This window comes from Pinus tabuliformis, chromosome X (genome assembly GCF_031772625.1).
Source record: "Pinus tabuliformis cultivar Carrire ecotype Pingquan chromosome X, CPIR1, whole genome shotgun sequence".
Lineage (NCBI taxonomy): Eukaryota > Viridiplantae > Streptophyta > Pinopsida > Pinales > Pinaceae > Pinus > Pinus tabuliformis.
The window spans coordinates 1295578031-1295599264 of NC_142308.1; the positions used below are offsets into that span (position 1 = coordinate 1295578031).

The 21234-nt window shown below is 41.1% G+C and overlaps 1 protein-coding gene and 1 pseudogene across 1 annotated transcript; both read left to right on the top strand.

Moving 5' to 3' along the window:
• Positions 1-385: 385 nt before the first annotated feature.
• Positions 386-5751, top strand: LOC149144788 (uncharacterized). The gene is made up of 3 exons (XM_089452270.1): positions 386-550; positions 674-1303; positions 2344-5751. The coding sequence occupies exons 1-3, from the start codon at positions 386-388 to the stop codon at positions 5749-5751; spliced, it is 4203 nt and encodes a 1400-aa protein (XP_089308396.1).
• Positions 5752-17258: 11507 nt separating this feature from the next.
• LOC149144789 (carbon catabolite repressor protein 4 homolog 1 pseudogene) lies at positions 17259-17963 on the top strand (annotated as a pseudogene).
• The last annotated feature ends 3271 nt before the right edge of the window (positions 17964-21234 follow it).

Sequence of the window (21234 nt, forward strand, 5' to 3'; positions counted from 1 at the left end):
AACGAAGGGTTTCACCCTGAGTCCACGCTATCAAATTTGGTGGATCTTTAACTGAGTAGTGGGTGGAGGATAGGATTGAGGCGAGGTCGAGGTCATACAATTCACTAGGTCATGGCAGTCAGGGGTAAGCTCCTCACACTATTTTTCAAACTAGTTCGTATTCCCAACTTCGATTCAATCGGCCATCAATTGGCCGACCTAAACTTATTTTTTTCACATCTATTATTTATTACTTTCGCCATTGACATTCTCTATGACTTCTCCCACACAGATATTCGAAGGTGGCCCATACTTCTTCAACTCTTCAGGTCTCTATCTCACGGAATGGAAACCAAGATTCAACCCTGATAAAGAATATTTCAGCTGGGCTCCGATCTGGATAAGGATGTACTCCCTCCCAGTGGAATATTGGAAAGAAGAAACGCTGGCTGATATTGGCAACAAACTGGGGACCTTCATCAAAGTTGCGGCTGAAACAAAAACCCGTAAATATACCTTGTATGCTAGGATCTGCGTTCAAATGCACCTGACCAAAGCTTTAGCTGATTCGGTAAGTCTCTTTCACGATGACTTTGAATGGACACAACCTTTAGATTATGAGCATATACCCTTCCGTTGTCGCAAGTGTCATGAGCATGGCCACCTCTTCCGAGATTGTCCATTAAATTTACAGTCCAAAGCCGCTTCTGCTGTCTCTGACAAAGACTCGGAAGGTTTTATCAAAATTCCCAACCGCCGCAGGCATGCCAAGAAAATTCAGCCAGTCTCGGACAATGCCTTCAATGCCGACTCCCAGAACAGATTCTCTGTTCTCACCTCGCAAGTTATGCAAGACCAACCCAGTTCTGTCCCCCCAAATAAGCCCACTACGCCCTCAACTTCACTCAACCCCTCAGCCCCCTTGCAGACTACAGACCCAGCTCTTTCACACCACACTCCTAACCCTTCTCAGGAGAAAGGAAAATTGGTTTCAGATCTTAGTCCCTTCATCTCCTCCCAAGGGAAATCTATGCCAGACAATAAACAGCAAGACATCGACATGGAGCTAGATGCAACTCTAGCTCTCAGTCTCCATGAAGAAGCGGATGAGGAAGAACAGAGTTCTCCTATTGTCATGGAGGAAGATCAGGTGGATGTCAGTTTAGATGGTCTTGACATCTTCAAACTTGAAACTGCATGCAAACAGAGAGAATACAACTCAATTCCCCCCTGGCAAATAGACAAACTGGAAGGATTCCTCACCAAGGTGCAGCACAATAAAAGTCTTGGCATACAAGGAGGCAACCCCTGGGACGGAAAAAAGGTGCTCAAAGAAACCAAGAAAAGAGGAAGAAAGACAAACCTTCAAAGGACCATAATAATAGGTGAAATACTTATGGAATCAGGGCGATTCCCTAAGTTGACAAAGTTCTATAAACCTAAACCTCAGTTTACATGAAGCTAATATCCTGGAACGTGAGAGGACTCAACAGCCCCTCAAAGCATAGAATGATAAAAAATTTGATTCAACAAGAAAAACCAACCATAGTTTTTCTTCAAGAGACAAAAAGCAGCACTGAAGCTATTGAAAGAATTCGAAACAAGATCTGGGCAGGAAGCAGCTCTATTTCTGTAGACGCCTCTGGAGCTTCAGGCGGTTTGGCCATACTGTGGAACCCGCAGATTATCTCATTATATGACTTCCATGCCACCCTCCATCTTATTAAAGCCTCCTTCCACCTTATAGGCACCAGAATCCATGGGCATCTCACAAATGTTTATTTTCCACAGACAATACAGCAAAAATTGGAACTTCTGGACACGATCTCCATCCTCAATGAAAATAGGCAATTCCCCCTCTGGATTGGCGGCGGCGACTTCAACATAATAACATCCATGGAAGAGAAACAAGGAGGCAGAATCAGGCTCGACAGTGACAGCAATGGCCTCAAACAATTCATACAGACCAATCAACTTATGGACATTCCAACCTCCAATGGAATTTTCACTTGGACTAACAAGCGATGAGGTATTCACCATATTGCCTCTAGGCTTGATAGGTTCTTCATCTCGGATAATGCAATCCACCTAGGAGGGGATTTCAATGCTTCCATTATCCCCCAAGGAGGATCAGATCACTAGCCAATTTTGCTACAATGGTCCAGGCCAGGTAACTGCTGCAACAAACCTTTTCGATTCGAAGCATTCTGGTTCACAAATACAAATTTTAAGGAAGTGGTCAACGAAGCATGGACATCTTATATCCCGCCAGAGGGAGCCAAAATGTATCAATTCCAACAAAAGTTGAAAAAATTGAAACAAGTTCTCAAAGTTTGGAATCGCACAAATTTTGGTAATATTCAGGCAAATCGCCAACAATTGGAACAGCAAATGCAAGTACTTCAACAAACTTTCATTCTAGAAGGCAGAACAGACGAACAAGCTCAACAGGAGCAGATACTCTGGAACCAAATTGAAGAACGTCGGAAACAAGAGGAAATTCTCTGGCGGCAAAAATCCCGAATCAATTGGCTAAAAGAGGGGGAGAAGAATACAAAATTATTCCACAAAACCACAATCCAAAGGCGAATGCCCAATAATATTACCTTCATCAACAATCAACAAGGTGAAAGAATAGAAGCACATGAAGATATGGAAAAGGAATTCACAGGATATTTTAAGGACATTCTAAAGGAGCCCATAGACAACAGGGATGAAGCAATCAGAGCCATCACGCAACACAATCCTAGCATCATAACTGCGGATCACAATAACAAACTGCTCCAGCCCACGTCCCTGCAGGAAGTTGAAGAAGCCATGGCTCAGCTCAAAGATGGAAAGGCTCCTGGGCCTGATGGCTTCACAGCCAATTTCTTTCATGAATTTTGGGAGCTCATCAAAGTTGAGGTATGGGATCTCGTTGAGGAATCCAGAAGCATGCATTGGATCCTCCCAGCCCTCAATACCACCTTCATAGCTTTGGTACCCAAGGGAGAAGAGCCCAACAGGCCGGAAAAATACAGACCAATCGCGCTATGCAATGTAATCTACAAGCTAATCTCAAAGGTCATCGCGAACAGGCTCAAACCACTCCTTCCCTTACTCATCTCTCCAGAACAGACGGGATATGTAGAAGGCCGGCAGATCATGGATGGAATCATTCTATCAAATGAGGTAATTCACTCCTTAAAGATTCTCAAAAAACCAGGTATGATTCTGAAACTAGACCTTTCTAAAGCTTTTGATAAGCTCAGCTGGAATTTCATTCACAAAATGCTTTTAGCCTTTGGCTTTAGTGCAACCTGGACCAGATGGATTATGAACCTTATTACCTCTCCCAGCTTCTCTGTCTTGCTAAATGGTTCTCCCTCATCTCCCTTTCGACCCTCTCGCGACATTAGGCAGGGGGATCCACTTTCACCTTTTCTCTTTGTTCTAATGGCAGAAGGTCTAAGCAGGCTTCTCAAATCAGCTGTCGCCTCTCAAGCTCTTAAAGGTATCTCCATCCATGGCCTCAATCCTCTGTCCCACCAGCAGTTCGTTGATGACACCATGTTATTCGGTCATCCATCTTCGAGAGAAGCCTCTGTATTCAACTCTCTACTTTCCCTCTTCTCTGATGCCTCTGGCACCACCATTAACGCCTCGAAATCTCAGCTCTTCTTCTTTAACACCCCCCCCTCTACGCAAAGAAATATTGCCAGAATTTTTGGATTCACCATATCCCATTTGCCGTCCAAATACCTTGGGGCTCCTCTTTCTGATTCAGCCATCAAACATGCTTCCTGGAGGTCTCTCCTTGATAAGCTTGAATCAAAGCTCTCATCTTCGACCTTCCATGCTCTAAATATGGCAGGCAGACTTGTCCTGATCAAATCGGTCTTACAAGCAATGCCACTGTACCTCTTTTCCATCATGGCAGCTCCAAAATGGGTCCTTAAAGCCATTCGCAACCTCCAGCGCAACTTCCTCTTGGGCTCTACTGGACGGAATAAAAAATGGGCTCTTGTTAATTGGAAAGAAGTTTGTAAAATCAAATCAGAAGGAGGACTAGGACTACGGGATCCGCTTCAAAGCAACAATACAATGGGAGCACGAATGTGGTGGAATTGGATCTCCAAACCTCATTCACCATGGGCTCGTTTATGGCAAGCAAAATATGCACCAGGAAGTCAATGGAGCGATCTCATAAGAATCAACTCTACAGCCCAAGTATCACCCATCTGGAACACTGCAAAGATTCACAGCCACTTCATTCAAGAACACAGCTTCTGGGAAATCCACTCAGGCACGACAACAAAGTTTTGGGAGGATTCGTGGCAGCAACTCCCTAAACTTGCAAATCTATTCCAAAAGCCCCTCTGGCAATCTCATATGCAGCAAGCGAACCTCACCCATGTTCACCAATTCTGGCAACAATCCGGGCATCAGGACTACCAATCATGGAAACCAGCGAGCAGCTGGCAGAGGGATTGGCAGGGAGAAATGTATACAGATATTGATCAGGAACTCACATACCGAAGAATTCGTTACTCCAACCAGCAGGACAAACTTAGATGGGGTCACATGCCCAAAGGCACATTCACCACTAAAGAAGCCCATCAATTGCGCTATTCAGACCTCCAAGTGGACAAAGATCAAATATGGGGACGAGTTTGGCTACCAGGGCTATGGCCCAAGATCTCAACTTTCTTATGGCTGCTAAGTAAAAGACGCATTCTTACATGGGACAATTTGATAAAACGGGGATTCATTGGGCCATCAAGATGCCCAAATTGGAATCTCAACTCTGAGACCATCAGCCATTTAATGGAGACATGTCCGCTAGCTCAGCAACTTTGGGAGAAAGTTGAGAAATGCAACAAGAGAACAGAACCCAGGGGGGAGGATGTAACGGAAAATATCAGGAATTGGAACAGGAACCCGTTCAAAAGCCAGCTTCTCAACACTTTATGGAGTCTCATACCAGGCTTTTTGTATTGGATTCTCTGGAAGGAGCAAAACTACAGAATCTTCAACAACACATCCCGGTCAATAGACGCTCTGTGGCTCATCTACAAAAAAAAAATCCAGGAAACCTTAGCCATAAGAACCTGGTATGATTCAGACATGCCAGAAACGCAACAGGAGAGAGATATTTTGAAAGAATGGAATCTCGATCTTTCTGCCTTTGCCAAGGTCATCACCCGTCCCCCACTCAGCTCCACCTCCCCGTCTTCCTGGTCCCCACCAGCAACCAATTCATTCAAGCTTAACTTCGATGGGGCAGCTAAAGGAAATCCTGGACCTGCCGGATTTGGAGGAATCTTCAGAAGCCATACAGGAGTATTACTGCACATTTACTATGGATCAATAGGCAAAGACACTAACAATGTAGCTGAGCTGGAAGGACTCTGGCAAGGGATCTGTCTAGCAGAACAAAAGCACTTCTTCCCTCTTGAGGTCGAAGGAGATTCTCTCATCCTTATAGCAGCGGCCAAGAGAATACAGGCAGGGGCTACAGCAGTCAAGATAGCAACAAGCTGGAGATTGCTAAGTAGATTGGAATCACTGGAGTCAAAGCTTAAAAATCCCCAAAGTATAACCTTCCAGCATGTAAGAAGAACAGCAAACCAGGTAGCAGATAGAATGGCTAACCAAGGTGTTTCTCAGCTATTACCATACTTCTCCGGCTCTTTGGACATGGTAGATGATGACCAACTCAAAAAGGAATGCATCTCTCTGGTGCAAAAAGACCTCTCCCTCCCGGATGCGGGTGGCTCCAACGCGTAGCAGGCCAATGGCTCGTCACATGGGCATGTGTCAGCCCGGACGAGCCACGCAATACAAGGCTGGTGGTTATTTAAGTCTGGCGGCGGTTGTTCCTCTGCAGGAATTAATTCAGGTCACTTCTGTCTTAACTGTTCTCCTGGGAAGTGGAAAAATGGCGCTACAAAGGCCTGGCACCTCTGTCATTCTCCAGCACTCTTGCACAAGGTCTGAGCACTCGGTGGTAGCGTCGGATTATTCTCTGGTTCGGTGGAAGATTGCGCAGGGATATTCCTGCTCTCTGGCTACCTTGGGGATGCAGCGTGAGCACCTGAGAATGAGTAGCAGGCGCGGAAGCTCCAGGGGTCGTGCTTCGGCTCAGAGGCACGCTATTTCTCCCTCTTCCTCAATCGAAGTTACTTCAGACCACCGTCGCTCCCGGGGACGAGGAGCGGGCCGCGGCAGGGCAACAGAGCATGGAGAAATCATGGATTGCGGCCACTCTGTGCATCCCATGGTAAGGTATCGAATTCCCTGCTCTCTGGCAAATTCAACATTCATCGTTTCGGTTTCTGTTGAGCACTGTGGCAATCCAAGAGGTCAAGAGGAAGCTCCGCAGGCAAACCCTCCTCGGGTTCCAGGGATTGTTCCCACAATCGATATGCAAGTGCCTACTATTGATATGTTACGCCCCATCAAGGAAAGCTCTTCCCCAGACTCTCAGGCAGGCCCCAGCGAACCAGCGCAGAGGATCCATCACTCCGACCCGGACATCCCCAAACACTTGAGGGGCAAGGAGGAGGAGGACGAACCGCATACCACCGACGATGAATAACTCGACCTGTTGTTCGCTGTTAGTCACTGGGAAGGGAAAGTTTTCTCTGTTTTCACTCATTGTCATCTTGTATGTGTTCGGACTCAGTCCATATGTGTCTAAGTGTCGGCTATCCATATGGTTTAGGTGTCGGTCTTATGCACTGTCATGTGTCGTTATGCTAGTTTGTTATCGCTTCCAATTTTTGTACCTGTGTAATTTTGGACATGTTTAATCCTGGGAAAACTGTCAATCTCTCGACAGGAATCACAGGGCTACGGCCCTGTTGTAACACTGATGCTGTAATTTTGGCTTTTTTGTAATATAATAGAATAGTCTGATTCAGGAAAAAAAAAATTCAATATTTTAGTCAAAACAAAAAATATACACATCGGGGGTGATCTCCTTATAAAAATATTTAGAGGTCTCATGCTCCTCCTGAATAGCGCCTTAGACTTTGTCTGGGTCTCTTCTAGCAACTTCTCACACAAAATTTTCTCGTCAAATCAGACCATATCAGACCCAACCTTCTAATCTACATGTACATTACTTTTATAATTTCCCTTGGACTGGGAAATATCTTAACAAACTAATAGTTATTTGGACATTTGTCCAAACTACCTTACACCTCACCTATGTATAAAAGAATCACTTGGCCATAAGATCAACCCATCAAACAAATAAAAAACCTAACAATTATTGATTCTTATAGATCAAGGAAACTTGTCTTTCAATTGAAACTCCCTATTTCTACTCTTATACAAATTTACATTTGAGGGAAAATAAAATTCTCTTTGGAAATCCCATGACCCCCCTTGTGTCTAAACTAAACGTTTGCCTAGCATTTATGCTCTTGGTAAAATGTATTCAAGTTTTTAAGTCCTCCATGGTCCCGAAATTTATGTTGCAACTTCCCACTTTGTTTTCCTTTTTGATTTGATGTTATCGCCATCTCTCCTAGAACCCATACCTTACTTGGTAGCTTTCCATCCATCCATATTTTTTCCATCTATTTGTCTCCAATGTGGTTTTTTTGTGGGATCCAATCTCTTTGGGTTCCACACCTTTGTCTATTGGTGTTTCTCCCTTTCTTTGTTGATGAAATATCTTGCAATCAACCTCATGCTATCATTTTCCACCTCCTCTCTTCTATTGTGCCATTGCTCAAGCATGTTTTTCATCATCATTTCCAACTTATTCAATTCAATGTCTAACTCATGTTGAACCCAACTGCTTAATATTGGCAGTATTTCAAAACATTTTGTGGCTTCAACTGTCATTTATTCATCCCCATCATCCTTTTCAGCTAGCATTTCAATGTTGTTGATTCATTCTTTTGTGGGTTTGCTTTCTCATTAAGAGGTCTTCCTCATAAGTAATTCATCTAGTGTAGTCTTTGTTACTACTATGCAATACTTTGCAATTCTTTGGGATGAATTTTCCTTCTTAACCCTCATCCTATTTCTTGGGGAATGTGACTCATCTTTGGCTTGGTCATTTGAGTTTTCTTCTTATTTAGATAAGCCTACATCCTTTGCTTTTCCATGAGCTTGTTTATTTTTTGATGTCCTAGGTTTTCCACCATTCAACACTTTGTTTTTTGTCCAGTTGCCTTGTGGAAGAGATCTTTTGGAGCCAACCCAATTCTCCCACTTTTTGTCTCCTTCAACTCATTGTAATGTTCCTTCAACACTTTTTACATCAACATATAGACCTTGCTCCATGTCCAACACATCCTCCTACAAAGATATGTTATGGTTACTTCTCACTTGTGTATGTAAACAATTTATCGCGTCAATTGTCATCCCTCTATCTAGTATCTATTTTAGGATTTATAAAACACTTGGACACCTTATCCATGGTTGATTTGTGAGAGATAATCCTTCTCTCATCTCACTGCCTTTTTGTTGTCCTTTGCCATTATACTTGACTACAAATTCTACTACTTTTGCAGTCTTCATCTTTCGGAATTCACTTGACAACGAGTGACGACCACCTCCTATTGGCGTTCCTTGTACCATTCCTTGGATACCTACATCCACAAATCTTGCTATTGAACCAAAATATTTAATTGCAACAATAATATTAGCACCTCTGGCCTCCTAACTACATACTTTTTATAGCAACTTCCAAGCCAATATTCAAACATTGGATTGAGCAACCAATCCTCAAACAACATGGCATTAAGAGGTTTATCTTCTCCTCTCCCTCTTGGGCCCAAAATCTCTTCTTGTAGGTGCTCACTCATGGTTACATTCTCTTCAAGGTCTCTTTCTTGGTGGAATTTGAGGTGTAATATTGCCTCCTTCCTTGTTATAACAAAATCTTGATTATGTCCTTCATTTCCATGGTCACCCTTGACAACTACTTGCAAATCATTCCTCCTCCTTTGACTTCAAGGAAATTTTTTGTTTCTCCTTGCTTTTCTGCCTCTGAGAAGATTGCTTATGAGAAGTTTCATATTCCTACCTTGAGGGTTTTCCATCATCTGCTACCTTAAATGGGCTTACTTGGAGAAACTCAATTCTCTCATTCTCCTTTTGGACCAGTGGTCCATTCTCCTCCCCTGCAAATCCTACATTCACATAAAATTCATAAATTTCAAAAATAAAAGACCTTCTAGCCTCACCTAATGTGTTATGCTCTTGATATGTAAGAAGATATCAAAATACCAAATATGCGAAGAAATATACTCAGAACACATAACAATAAGAAATAACAGCAAGTATTTTATTATTCAGAAAGGAAAGCAATGTTCACTTGCCTCTTCGAGGGGGAAACCTCCAATAGAGCTGGGCTCAAGTACAAAATAAGACAAGATGATCCTAGAGGGGAGTCTCTATCCTTTATATAGGATTTATACATGCAATACCATGGGTCAATACCATGGTTTTATTAATACCATGGCCCATTTACAACTAACTGTGGTCCCTTCTTTAATTATGGGTCAACCACTTACAATTATTAATATGGCTTTATTAACTCTTTTCTTAACTATAACTATGACTCGATCCTATTACATAAATAAGGGGGTTAGGGTTGGACCCTAACATGCCCTCCCCCATAAGAATAGCCTTGTCCTGAAGGTTGAAGCTGTGGAAACTGTTGAAGGATAGTGGCTGGTTCCTAGGTTGCATCTTTTGGAGAGGTGTCTTTCCACTTAACGAGGACTTCCTTGATTGTGCAGTCGTGCAGGTGCCATTCTCGCGTGTCAAGAACCTGTTCAGGTTGGAGCCAGATTGACCCTCCTTCATGCAATTCAGGTAGACTGGTTTGAATTCGGCAATGGTTACCAATCACTTTCTTGAGGCATGAGACATGGAAGACTGGATGGATTTTTGTAGTGGGTGGCAAAGCTATCTTGTAGGCAACTTCTCTGATGCACTGAAGTACTTGATACGGTCCATAGAATTTTGGAGATAATTTCTAACAACCTTTGTCTTTGAGTGATGTTTTCTTATATGGTTGCAGCCTTAAAAATACCTGATCCCCTTCTTGAAATTGGCATTCTGAACGATGTTGATCTGCCTATTGCTTCATGCAGTTTTGATCTTGATGGAGATTCTCTCTGAGGTGGGCCAGCATGGTTGTGCGGTTCTGTAGGAGTTGATCCACTTCTTGTACCTTCAAGCATCCCTTGATATAAGAAGTAGGTGAAGGAGGGATTTGACCATAAACTGCTTCATATGGAGTCATTTTGGTGGTGGCATGATAGTTGGTGTTATACCACCATTCGGCTAGAGGTAACCACTGTACCCATAGATGTTGCTTTTCTGAAGTGAAACACCTAAGGTAGGTCTCCAGACATTTGTTGACTACTTCAATTTGACTATCGGTTTGGGGATGATAGGAAGTACTGAGTTGTAGTTGGGTACCTTGTAGCCTGAAGAGTTCCTGCCAAAAGTTATTGGTGAAGATTAGGTCACGATCAGACACAATGGAAGTGGGAATGCCATGCAATTTGAAGATCTGGTACATGAAAGATTGAGCTACCAAAGTCGGTGTAAAAGGGTGGGGTAGGGCGCAAAAATGAGCATACTTAGAAAGTCTATCCACAACCACCATGATGACTAACTTGTTGCCTGACTTCGGATGACCTGTAATGAAGTCCATAGAAACCTCCATCCAAATTGAGGCCGGGATGGGCAATGGATATAATGTGCCTTGGGATTTGACTATTTCTCCTTTGTGGCACTGACATACGTCGCACTCAACTACAAAATTCAGAATGTCTTTTTTTCATGCCTATCTAAAAGAACGAACGTCGAGTATGAGCATAAGTCTTCTGAAAGCCTGAATGGCTTGTAGTGGGAGATGAGTGCAACTCCGCCAAAATGTGATTTTTGAGGGTGGATGTTGGTGATATCACGACTTTTTCCTTGTAGCGAAGAATCTCATCCTGCCAAGAGTAGCCCGCTGTGGAATTTTGATCCGCATGCAATTTATTAATGAGTTGGGAGAGCAAAGGAGGTGAAAACCATTCCTTGCGAGCTTCTTCAATCCATTCTATAATGGGAAGGGAGATTTCGAGAAGGGTGCTTTCCTCCTCAAATTGGTGTGATAACGCATCTGCTATGACATTTTCGCACCCTTTCTTGTAAATTATCTCATAATCATATCCCAGTATTTTGGCGAGCCATTTATTTTTTTGTGGCAAGGATAGGCATTGCTCCAAAAAATATTTAAGGCTTTGATGGTATGTGCGGATTTGGAAACGTCGCCCCAATAAGTAAGGTCGCTAGGTATCTACTGCATGTAAAATGGCCATCATCTCCTTCTCATAGGTAGATTGTCCCAGATTTGTCCCACTTAGTTGTTGGCTAGTGAAGGCCAAGGGTTGACCGTCCTGCATTAAGACTGCCCCAATACCCATACCTACAGCATCACATTCAATCACAAAAGATTTGGTGAAGTCGGGTAGTGTTAATATGGGAGTGGAACACATAGCATGTTTGAGAGCCTGAAATGCCTGTTGCGCTTCATCATTCCAGAGAAATGAATTTTTCTTGAGGAGGTCAGTGAGGGATCTAGCAATGCTACCATAATTGCGGACAAATTTGCAATAGTAGCCCGTGAGACCCAAAAATCCTCTCAAGCTCTTCAAGGTCTTTGGTTGAGGCCAATCCTGCATTGCCTGGATCTTTTTGGGGTCCACCCTGACACCTTCACGCCCCACAATGTGGCCCAAATACTCAACTTCTTCCATGCTAAAAGAGAACCTGGACATCTTCACAAATAATTTATGCTTCTGGAGCAGTTGCAAGAGCAGATCTACATGCTGAAGATGTGTGGCCCACGGGTGGCTATAGATGAGGATTTAATCAAAGAAAACAAGGACAAATATTTGGAGATATGGTTTGAGCAGGTGGTTCATGAGGCTCTGAAAAGTGGATGGGGCATTACAAAGACCAAATGGCATGACTAGGAACTCATAATGGCCTTCGTGAGTTCGGAAAGCAGTCTTTGTAACGTCTACTTCTTTCATGCGAATTTGGTGATAGCCGAAGCAAAGGTAAAGCTTAGTAAGGAATTGAGCCCCATTTAGTTCATCCAGCAAATCATCGACAACCTGGATGGGAAATTTATCTTTGACTGTCAACTTGTTGATGGCCCTGAAGTCTGGACACATACACCATTCCCCATCTTTCTTGAGCACCATGACCACAAGCGATGAATAAGGACTAATGCTAGGACGAATGACGCCTACTGCCAAGGGTTCCTTGATGATTTTTTCAATTTCATTCTTTTGGGTGAAAGGATATCTATATGGGTGCAAATTTGGTGGTTGGGCCCCTGGGACCAAAGTAATGTTATGATCATGTTCCCCTCTCGAGGGTGGAAGCTCATGAGGCTTGTTAAAGACTAGCAGATGGTTGTTTAAGATCTGTTGCACCTCAGGATGAATATGAAGAGAAGTGGGTTCGAAGGCTTGGATGGCATTAAATTGGGCTATAACTCCATGGTGGCCCTTTTTTAACAATTTTTCCATCCTATGCAAGCTGATGATAGAGGGATCACCCGCCTGGAGTCCATGGAGGTTATGTGTGTGGTTGTTCTGCTTAAAGCTCATATATAACTCCTGGAAATCCATTGTGATTAGGCTGACTGTGCGGAGCCATTCAACACCCAAGACAATGTCACACCCTCCCATGTCTATGGCAAACATGTGGGTCTTTAACTGATAATCCCCCATTTGAAGTTTGACATTTTCATAACGGCCTTCACATTTCATTTCCCCCCATCAGCAATTTGGACCTGGAAGTTAGACACTGCTCTGACAAAACAATGTACTGCTTCTGCGACTCTTTGATGGATAAAGTTATGCATATTGCCACTATCAATCAAGACTACTACAGGGCGATGCTTAATAAAACCTCTAGTTTTGAGAGTTTGGGGAGAAGAAATCCCTGCCAAGGCATGAAGCGAGATAACTGATTCTTAAGATACATTGTCTGGCTGGTTTTCCTCATCTTCCTCCTCTGGTTCCTCAAGTGGTGGGGCTTCCTCCGATGAACTGTGATCAATAGCATCAATTTGACAGAATTTGGGCTCCTTGCATTTATGCCTGGGGGAGTATTTCTCATCATAGTAGTAACACAATCCTTGCTTTCTTCTTTCTGCCATTTCCATTGGGGACACCTTTTCAAACATGATTGTTTGGGTAGTGCTTTGAGTCTAGGTGGGGCAACCCTTGGCTATGAAATTTGGGCGATTGGACTGGGCCGCTAATGCACGTTCTACTTCCCGAGCTATCTTACAAGCATCCAACCATGAGGTTGGGTGTTGCAGTCGGACATGGGCTTGCATGGCTTCTTTGAGACCACTGACAAAACATTCCAAGTAGAAATGATCGCGTAGACCTCCTGTGTGGAAGGCTAAGGCTTCAAAGGCTGTAACATATTCATTCACTTTTCTTGTCTGTCGATGCTTAGTGAGATGACCCAAAAAATTAGATTCATGGTCAAAGTGATCCGTAAGAGATTTTGAGAATGTCTGCCAAGTCACGGGCCTTCCATAGCAACGTTTATGCCACTGCAACCATTGCCATCTTTCATTGTCCAAGTACATGCTACCCACACTAAGCTGAGTCGCATCGTCTCTGATGTGATTTAGTGTGAAATATTGCTCCATTTGTGCTAGCCATGTGGTTGAATGAGAGCCATCAAATTTATACATGTCCAGCTTGGGTGGTCGCGTCTGGGATTGTTGGTGGTTGCCAAAGAGGTGAAGAGAATGGCTAGACTCGCCCGCAATGTTTTCGTTGAAAGCATATGCCTCCGAGTGTTCCTCCGACTTGCCCTTTGTGAGTGTATCAGCTAAGGTCTTGAGCGACGACAGTACTACGTCCAACTTTTGTTCAAGGGTGTCGATCTTCTCATTGGCCATAGCTTGAGCTCTTGTTTGTACCATGCACCGATCTGGTGCACTTAAAATTTGGCACCACGCAAACTTTTTTACGCTAACAAGTGAATGGTACCACCTTGCTCAGCTTGTCGACCTGATTCTTATGTGTTAAGTCTACTATAAGCATCCCGGGAGGGCCACAAACTTTTATCTTATTTTATTTTATTTTTTATTTTTTTACTCCGAAAGGAGTTTTACTCCTCGCTTGGGAATACTGCAGTAGCCAAATCCCAGAAAATTCAATTCTTCCCAATGTCCTGCAAGAATCACGCCCAGGTATAGGGGCCCACACAAATAGTCTAATCTGTCGGCTAACCCTCAACTGCAGAGTATGAGTAGGAATGTGGCAGTGATCGAACCCCTGCTGCTAGATCTGAATGGCGGATCTAATAAATCTGATTGGCAGATCTGATAGATCTGAATGACAGAATTGATTGTTGTGGCTACGACAGAACCCCACCTGCTAGAGCTGATCTGGCAAAGATGATGCGTGATCTAGAGAGAGACAAGGGAACTATGGTCTCAAGGAGTGTCAGGTGCTACAGATTGCAATATACATAAGGGTCTAACAGTAGTACTTCGCTCAATCTTTCAGGGTACTAACCAAGGAGGATCAACTGTACCCTTAGCCGTACAACCCAACTACCCTATCATATGCGTGAGTAATCTCCCCGAGTGTTGTTCTTGGTGTATTGTAGCAGCAAGACGGTCGATGGTTTATCTATCATGAGATTTCAAGAGAGCTTAGGGGGCTTCTGATATACCCAGAGGGTACTTGGAAGACAATCCGTGCGCGGTTCTGTCTAATGCGCTACTACTCGAAGGGGTACCCACAGGGGTTACAAGGGAGTCCAAAAAGTTTGACCACCTCTTGTATTTCCTACGTGCATGCCTCCCCAAATTTGTAGGTTTATGCGCTCAACGACATATCCCGTGGTTTAAAGATGCTGGAACATGTCTCTAGCCAATTTTTATTTTTTTTGCTAAAAATGGAGATCCCACTGGCCCTGGAAAGTACTCTGATACCACTTTTTATGCTCTTGACCTATAAGAAGATACCAGAATACCAAATATGCAAAGAAATATACCCAGAACACAGACAATAAGAAATAACAACAAGTATTTTATTATTCAGAAAGGAAAGCAATGTTCACTTGCCTCTTCGAGGGGGCAGCCTCCAATAGAGCTGGGCTCAATTACAAAATAAGACATGATGCTCCTCGAGGGGACTCTCTATCCTTTATATAGGATTCATACATGCAATACCATGGTTCTTATTAATACCATCTATATAATACCATGGCCCATTTTCAACTAACTATGGTCCCTTCTTTAATTGTGGGTCAACCACTTACAATTATTAATATGGGCTTTATTGACTCTTAACTATAACTATGACTTGATCCTATTACATAAATAAGGGGGTTAGGGTTGGACCCTAACATAATGCCTTTGTCATCAGTTCCTTTGTCGGTTTTTCCTGTTGATTTCGTATGAGACTTTCACTTGATGTCAGCCTGCATTCGCGAATAACAGCTAGAGATGGATGTCCTCGTTGCTAGTTTGACAACTAAGTTATGATAGGTTTTCCCACTTGTGAAAAATAAAAGGGTACTGTGAAGGGTCTCTTTTCTTCTCCTTTCATATTTTCACACGCAGTTAATCCAACTCGCTACCCCTCTTCACATGTCACATCAAACAACCATGACGCACGTTAAGCAAGGATCAAAAACTTTTTATTTTTTATAGTGTGTATTTTATTTTTATTATGTGAGGATCAACAACTTTTTTATTCTTTATAATGTGTAATTTTTTTTTATCTATTTTTTTTTTCAGTTAAGTTAGTTTTGTGTGCAGTGAATGTTTGAAATAAATTTCATCTTTTGACTTGTGATGAAGAGATAGATGGCTAAATTTTGAAATATTTTTTTTATAATGTGTAATTTATTGAGCCTAGAAACTCATTGAGCCTAGAGGCTCATTCTACAATCTAGAATGAGGGACATACTCATGTCAGGTCCTAAAAAAAATAATAGAAATAATTTTCATTCATTTTGTCCAAACAAAAATTAAATAACCATAAATAAACAATTAAAATTCTATTAACACAACAATTAACTAAGTTGTTGATATTTCACTTTCACTCTTCAACTAATAAATACAATATTTCAATGTCCATCTAAAATAATATAATTTTATATAGCTTTATAGAGATAAAATAATATATATATATATATATATATATATATATATATATATATATATATTTCTTATAAATATCTCAATATAGAACTTAAATAAATTGTTTGAATATCCATATTAACTAATATATTTCAGTATGAACTTTCTCTCTCTACAAAAAATGTGTTTATATATATATATAGAACTTAAATACACTGTTTGAATATCCATATTAAGTAATATGTTTCAGAACTTTCTCTCTCTACAGAAAGTGTGTTTATATATTTGTGTGTGCGTGTTAATGTTAACTTTAGCTGGAAAGGAAAAAGTAAGTAAAGGTAAACTAGAGTAATTACTTTTTAACAAGAGGAAAATGTGTAATTCAATCAATTTTTAATATAAAATATTAATAATGATAAAATATCAAAGTATACCATTTAAACAATGAAAAATTACCACTATAGATCTATATTAATCACATATTTACCAAGCACTAAAATGGATTAATTGATGTGTAAATCTTTTTTCAATTTTGAGATTTGATATCTCTAGTCTCTTGGTAGATCCGTGGTCAAAACACAGTGTCTATAGCATTGAAAAATGCATTTTAAAAGGTAAAAAATTACACATTGTTTTTTCGACTCTAATATAAATTTGCAAGGAAATAAATTTGATCCTTATGAGCTCATGCTAGATCAATGCTTTAGATGGATCTATGCTGGTATCAAAAATTGTTATGCTCTTTCTACCTTTTTAATTAAATTTATTAATCACATGAGAGTTTTGAAGTCGGCGTGTTTCGAACCACTTATCGAAACATGTCGACCTTAAAACTCTTATGTAATTTATCCCTAAAAACTTAGTTTTGAAATCATAAATTAAGAGAAATAAATTTATTAATTAAAAAAAATATCATATAAATATAAATAAAGGTTACATGAAAAACTATCCGTAACAACTCACAACACTGCACGGCTCGAGGACGTCTGATCTGTCCCCCAAAAGCGCCCGAAAAGTGTTGAAGAAGAGAAATACCAAGACAGCGGGATTCAGCAAGAAGAGAAGAGTAGTGGTAGGGTAGAAGTGTGGTAACAGGTTCAGGGTTCGAATCTTGTGATTGGAAGAATAAGAAATGGGATCGGGAATCATGCTGAGTGTGCCCCGACTGCGCCTTCCCTCCGAGATTCCCATCGTGGGTTGCGAGCTTACGCCTTATGTCTTCTCTGATCGTCCAGATAACGCCATTACAATGGATGATGTTCTTGAATCGGCACCTGTAGATGGTTACTACCTCAGATTCAGATGGTATCGTATTCAGAGTGAAAAAAATGTTGCAGTCTGCAGTGTCCATCCATCAGAGCTAGCCACTCTCGAGTGCTTGGAATGTGTGAAGGCTAAGATACCTGTTTCAAAAAGCTATCATTGTTCACTAAAGTGCTTCTCCGATTCATGGCGTCATCACGGTGCATTGCATGCAGCAGCGAGTGCAGTGCATGAGAATGGAACTGAGGACGATGAATTGTTCGGGAGATTTGGCAGCACAACTTCAAGCTCAGGAATTCAAAATGCATCCCTAAGCAATGGTTCTGCCTCGTTAAACCTGCCTAATGTTTCTGAAAGGGGTGGTGGTGAGACATGGTATGAAGTTGGACGTTCAAAAACATATACACCAACAGCAGATGATGTGGGCTATGCTCTGAAGCTCGAATGTGTGGCAGTTGATGTAGCCACGGGAATACCAGTAGGTCCAGCCAGCACACTCCACACTTCCCTAGTTGTCCCAGCTCCTTCCCCCACTCCTCGACGCATGATTCCAATTTCCAATCAATGCAGTTGATGGAATTGCAAATCTCGCGCTCGAAGAACACACTTAGCTTCTAGAAATTTTACTGTATTTTCTTATAATTGAGCCGAGTAGTTAGCTTCTGGAACTTTTACGATTATTCCAACCCAACTCTTTAATTTACGATTATTCCATCTGATGCGAATTATGTTACGCAGGACTACCACTTTCCGGGTTTATACCTAAAGGATGGTATAGTTGATGCTATTCTCATTTTAGTCCAGAAAGCTTTAGGTCTTCAGCTTCATCCTTTAGGGTCTACGCTCTTGCTAAGAAAGGGCATATTTAGTTTAATAGGGTCTACGCTCTTGCTAAGAAAGGGCATATCTTGTTTCTGGACTTTTCTTTAGATATAAATGTCTGCGGTCTTACTTCCTTTTCGACTTTTCTTGTGAAGGAAATTTTTGGACTTTCCTTCACAAGAGTGGACGAGGGTTAATCATGAATTTATTTTTAGTGATGTAACTTCAATGTTTTTTTCTGGTTGCATGTTGGATTGTTGGTAGGTTCAACTCCTTCTGCGCGGCTTCACACAGCAAAGTTAAGTTCTTGACTTCAGTTAAATATATTTCTTGAGCTCCCACTCAGAGTTTCAGGATTCTGGATTTAGCTCATCACGTTGTTGGTTTTCATTTCTTACCTTCTGTGAAGCGAAGTAATTCTTTTTAACACTATGTTAAAAGAAAGAAAAAGAGAATAGAAGATCATATAACGCATGTAAACTAGCTCGTCCTGCGAAGTGCCCACACAGCCACTTCAAGGTTCTCACATTTGTCATCCCCTTCCCCCCCCCCCACATATCTATAAAAGTTGCAGTAAATTTGGTAGATAAGCTTATTTGCAAGAAATTTCGTGAAGAGCTGATGCTTGGCCACAAACTCGTACAGGCAAATGGGATCTCCCTGTCGCCTAAATATTAAGTCGTCCTCCATATTGGCCTGCTGGATGGGAGAAAATGGGTGCACTGGTAATCTGTAAACAGAATTAAGGGGCCACTTCAATGCCATATTTATTCTAACTCTGATTCTCTCTAGTTGAGAAAAAAGTTAGGTTTCAATAAAGGTCTTTCCATGTGACAAAGCCTACAAAAAAAAATTTATGCACACATATTTAAGCTCACATTTGAGGTGGAAAAGTGGCTATTTAGGCTCACATGGAAAAGTGGTTGTTCATTCTTGTCCTGTTTGTGTCATCTCAAAGTGAGTTCGTTTACTATGGATGATTAAGTTAGTTGGCCTTTATCTTGCAAATTTTTTAAAGGAAACCAGACATGAATTATCACGGAATCTTCAAGTGATATCATTAAAAAAGTATGTTGCTCCTTGTATGTTGATGATGCTTGCTCTAGATTGTGATACCCCATGGGGTTTCTTTTATGGGGCCAACCAAGGGCATCCACCTAGGTATATGATTGGTGGTGTTTTGTATATAAATGCATTTCAATTCATTCATATCATATATACTATGGGTTCCAAATCAAAGGTTGAGTTCTCAACATTGTTTGTTGTTCTTTATTTAGCAAGTGCTTATGGTTTGAAGATGTTGAGAGTGATGGGAATTCAAATATTTGTTAATCTAAAATGAAAAAAACACTAAAAAGATTCAAACCTTACACCTTATCCTCATACTCTAAGAGGACAATGATATGCTCCTTGAGTCCCTTTCTCCTTATGATATTAATCAATTGCCAGTGGAAGAGTATTTTCTTATTCCCATTCAAATGGTTACACGTGATCTTAATGGCATGCAAATTGCAAAGACTAAAAAATTTCATGTTGAGGGTTGTGAAAGAACAAAACAATATTGATTGCCCATTTTGTTGTTTCTACTCCATCAGCAAAAGGTTGGCTAGAAAATTTCACGTTGAGCGGAGCGAAATAACAGATCAATATTATTGCCAATTTTGTTGTTTCTACTCCATCAACAAAAGATAAACCATCCCTAGTATGACAAAATAAACCAGACCCAACAAGACATGATCTTTGATTCTAAACAATTAACAACACTCGCCACATAAGGTCAGTATGGTATATGTAGGTGAAGGACAAAATGAGAGAATGTATTTGCCATGAAATTTTAACAAAACAAGAGAATGTATCTTGACCTCAAAAATCAATTCATTCTTTGTATGACATGTTTCAATCAACTACAAAATCATGCATCAATCAGCTGTAAAGCATTTCCAATACATCTCTGAAGCAGTCTTCATGTTGTTCTGACATATACACACTTTCTTAACTAGGTATTTTCAAACCAAGAAGTTGTTTTAAGAAGCTCTGCTCATGAGTAAATAGGGATCATCTTGGCAGGGTAAGTGTCAAGGAAAACTTCTCAACAGGCAACCTATCAGAGCAATTCGCTTCTTATCAAATTTTGTTACTTTCATGCAAACCACTTTCAAACTATTGAGTGAAAGGGTTAAACTTAATGCCTCGAGGCTTAGTGCGTGGTTCTGCAATCCAAAGTTGGTTTGATAAATCTCCCTACATAATAAAATTATGGTGTTCAAACACTATTAACATGATACTAAAAGTAAGACAATTACTAACCTCAAAACATTTACTTTCTATTGAGAGTTCTTCAAGAGAGATTAAACTTTCCAGAACTGCGAGAGAAGGCGCTTGTCTATGAAGTTTGTAATAGAAAATCCTTACATTAAGCTTCATCGTGCATAGATGCAGAGACCCACAAGACTTGAGCTCCAATGTTGACATCCTAGGACAATTATGCACTATGACATTTACCAGCTTTGGGAAGCTCAGATTTCACACTCAACCCCAATGAAATCCATTCACACACTCAACCCCAGTGAAATACATTCACTAGAGATTGGTCGCACAAATCTTCAAATTTTCAAGAAGATGGAATTTTTCTAGAAGGTGCTAAAGTATATCATCGTTTGTATAGATGAATGACAGACAACAGGTTACAAGACATCTAAAACCGCTGAAGTAGAGAGGCATTCGTGTGAAGAAAAACCATTGGAGCTTCAATGATGTTAGGGATTTGCAAGAAAAAAGAGAAGTTGGAACATCCATGAAACTGAGAGAGATTTGTGTCACTCTTTTTGAAGATGCGGATTAAACACATTTCGGAAAAAATTTACCAATTTTCCCTCTATCAATATCACCCATGAAAATTGAAAGTTAAAAACTTTCAAGCTGCTTGATACTTAGGCACAACTCCTAAGCACAACTGACAACAAATGACAATATTTGCAAAAAATGATGTGGGTTAACAACCTCTACTACAAAAGAGTCATGAC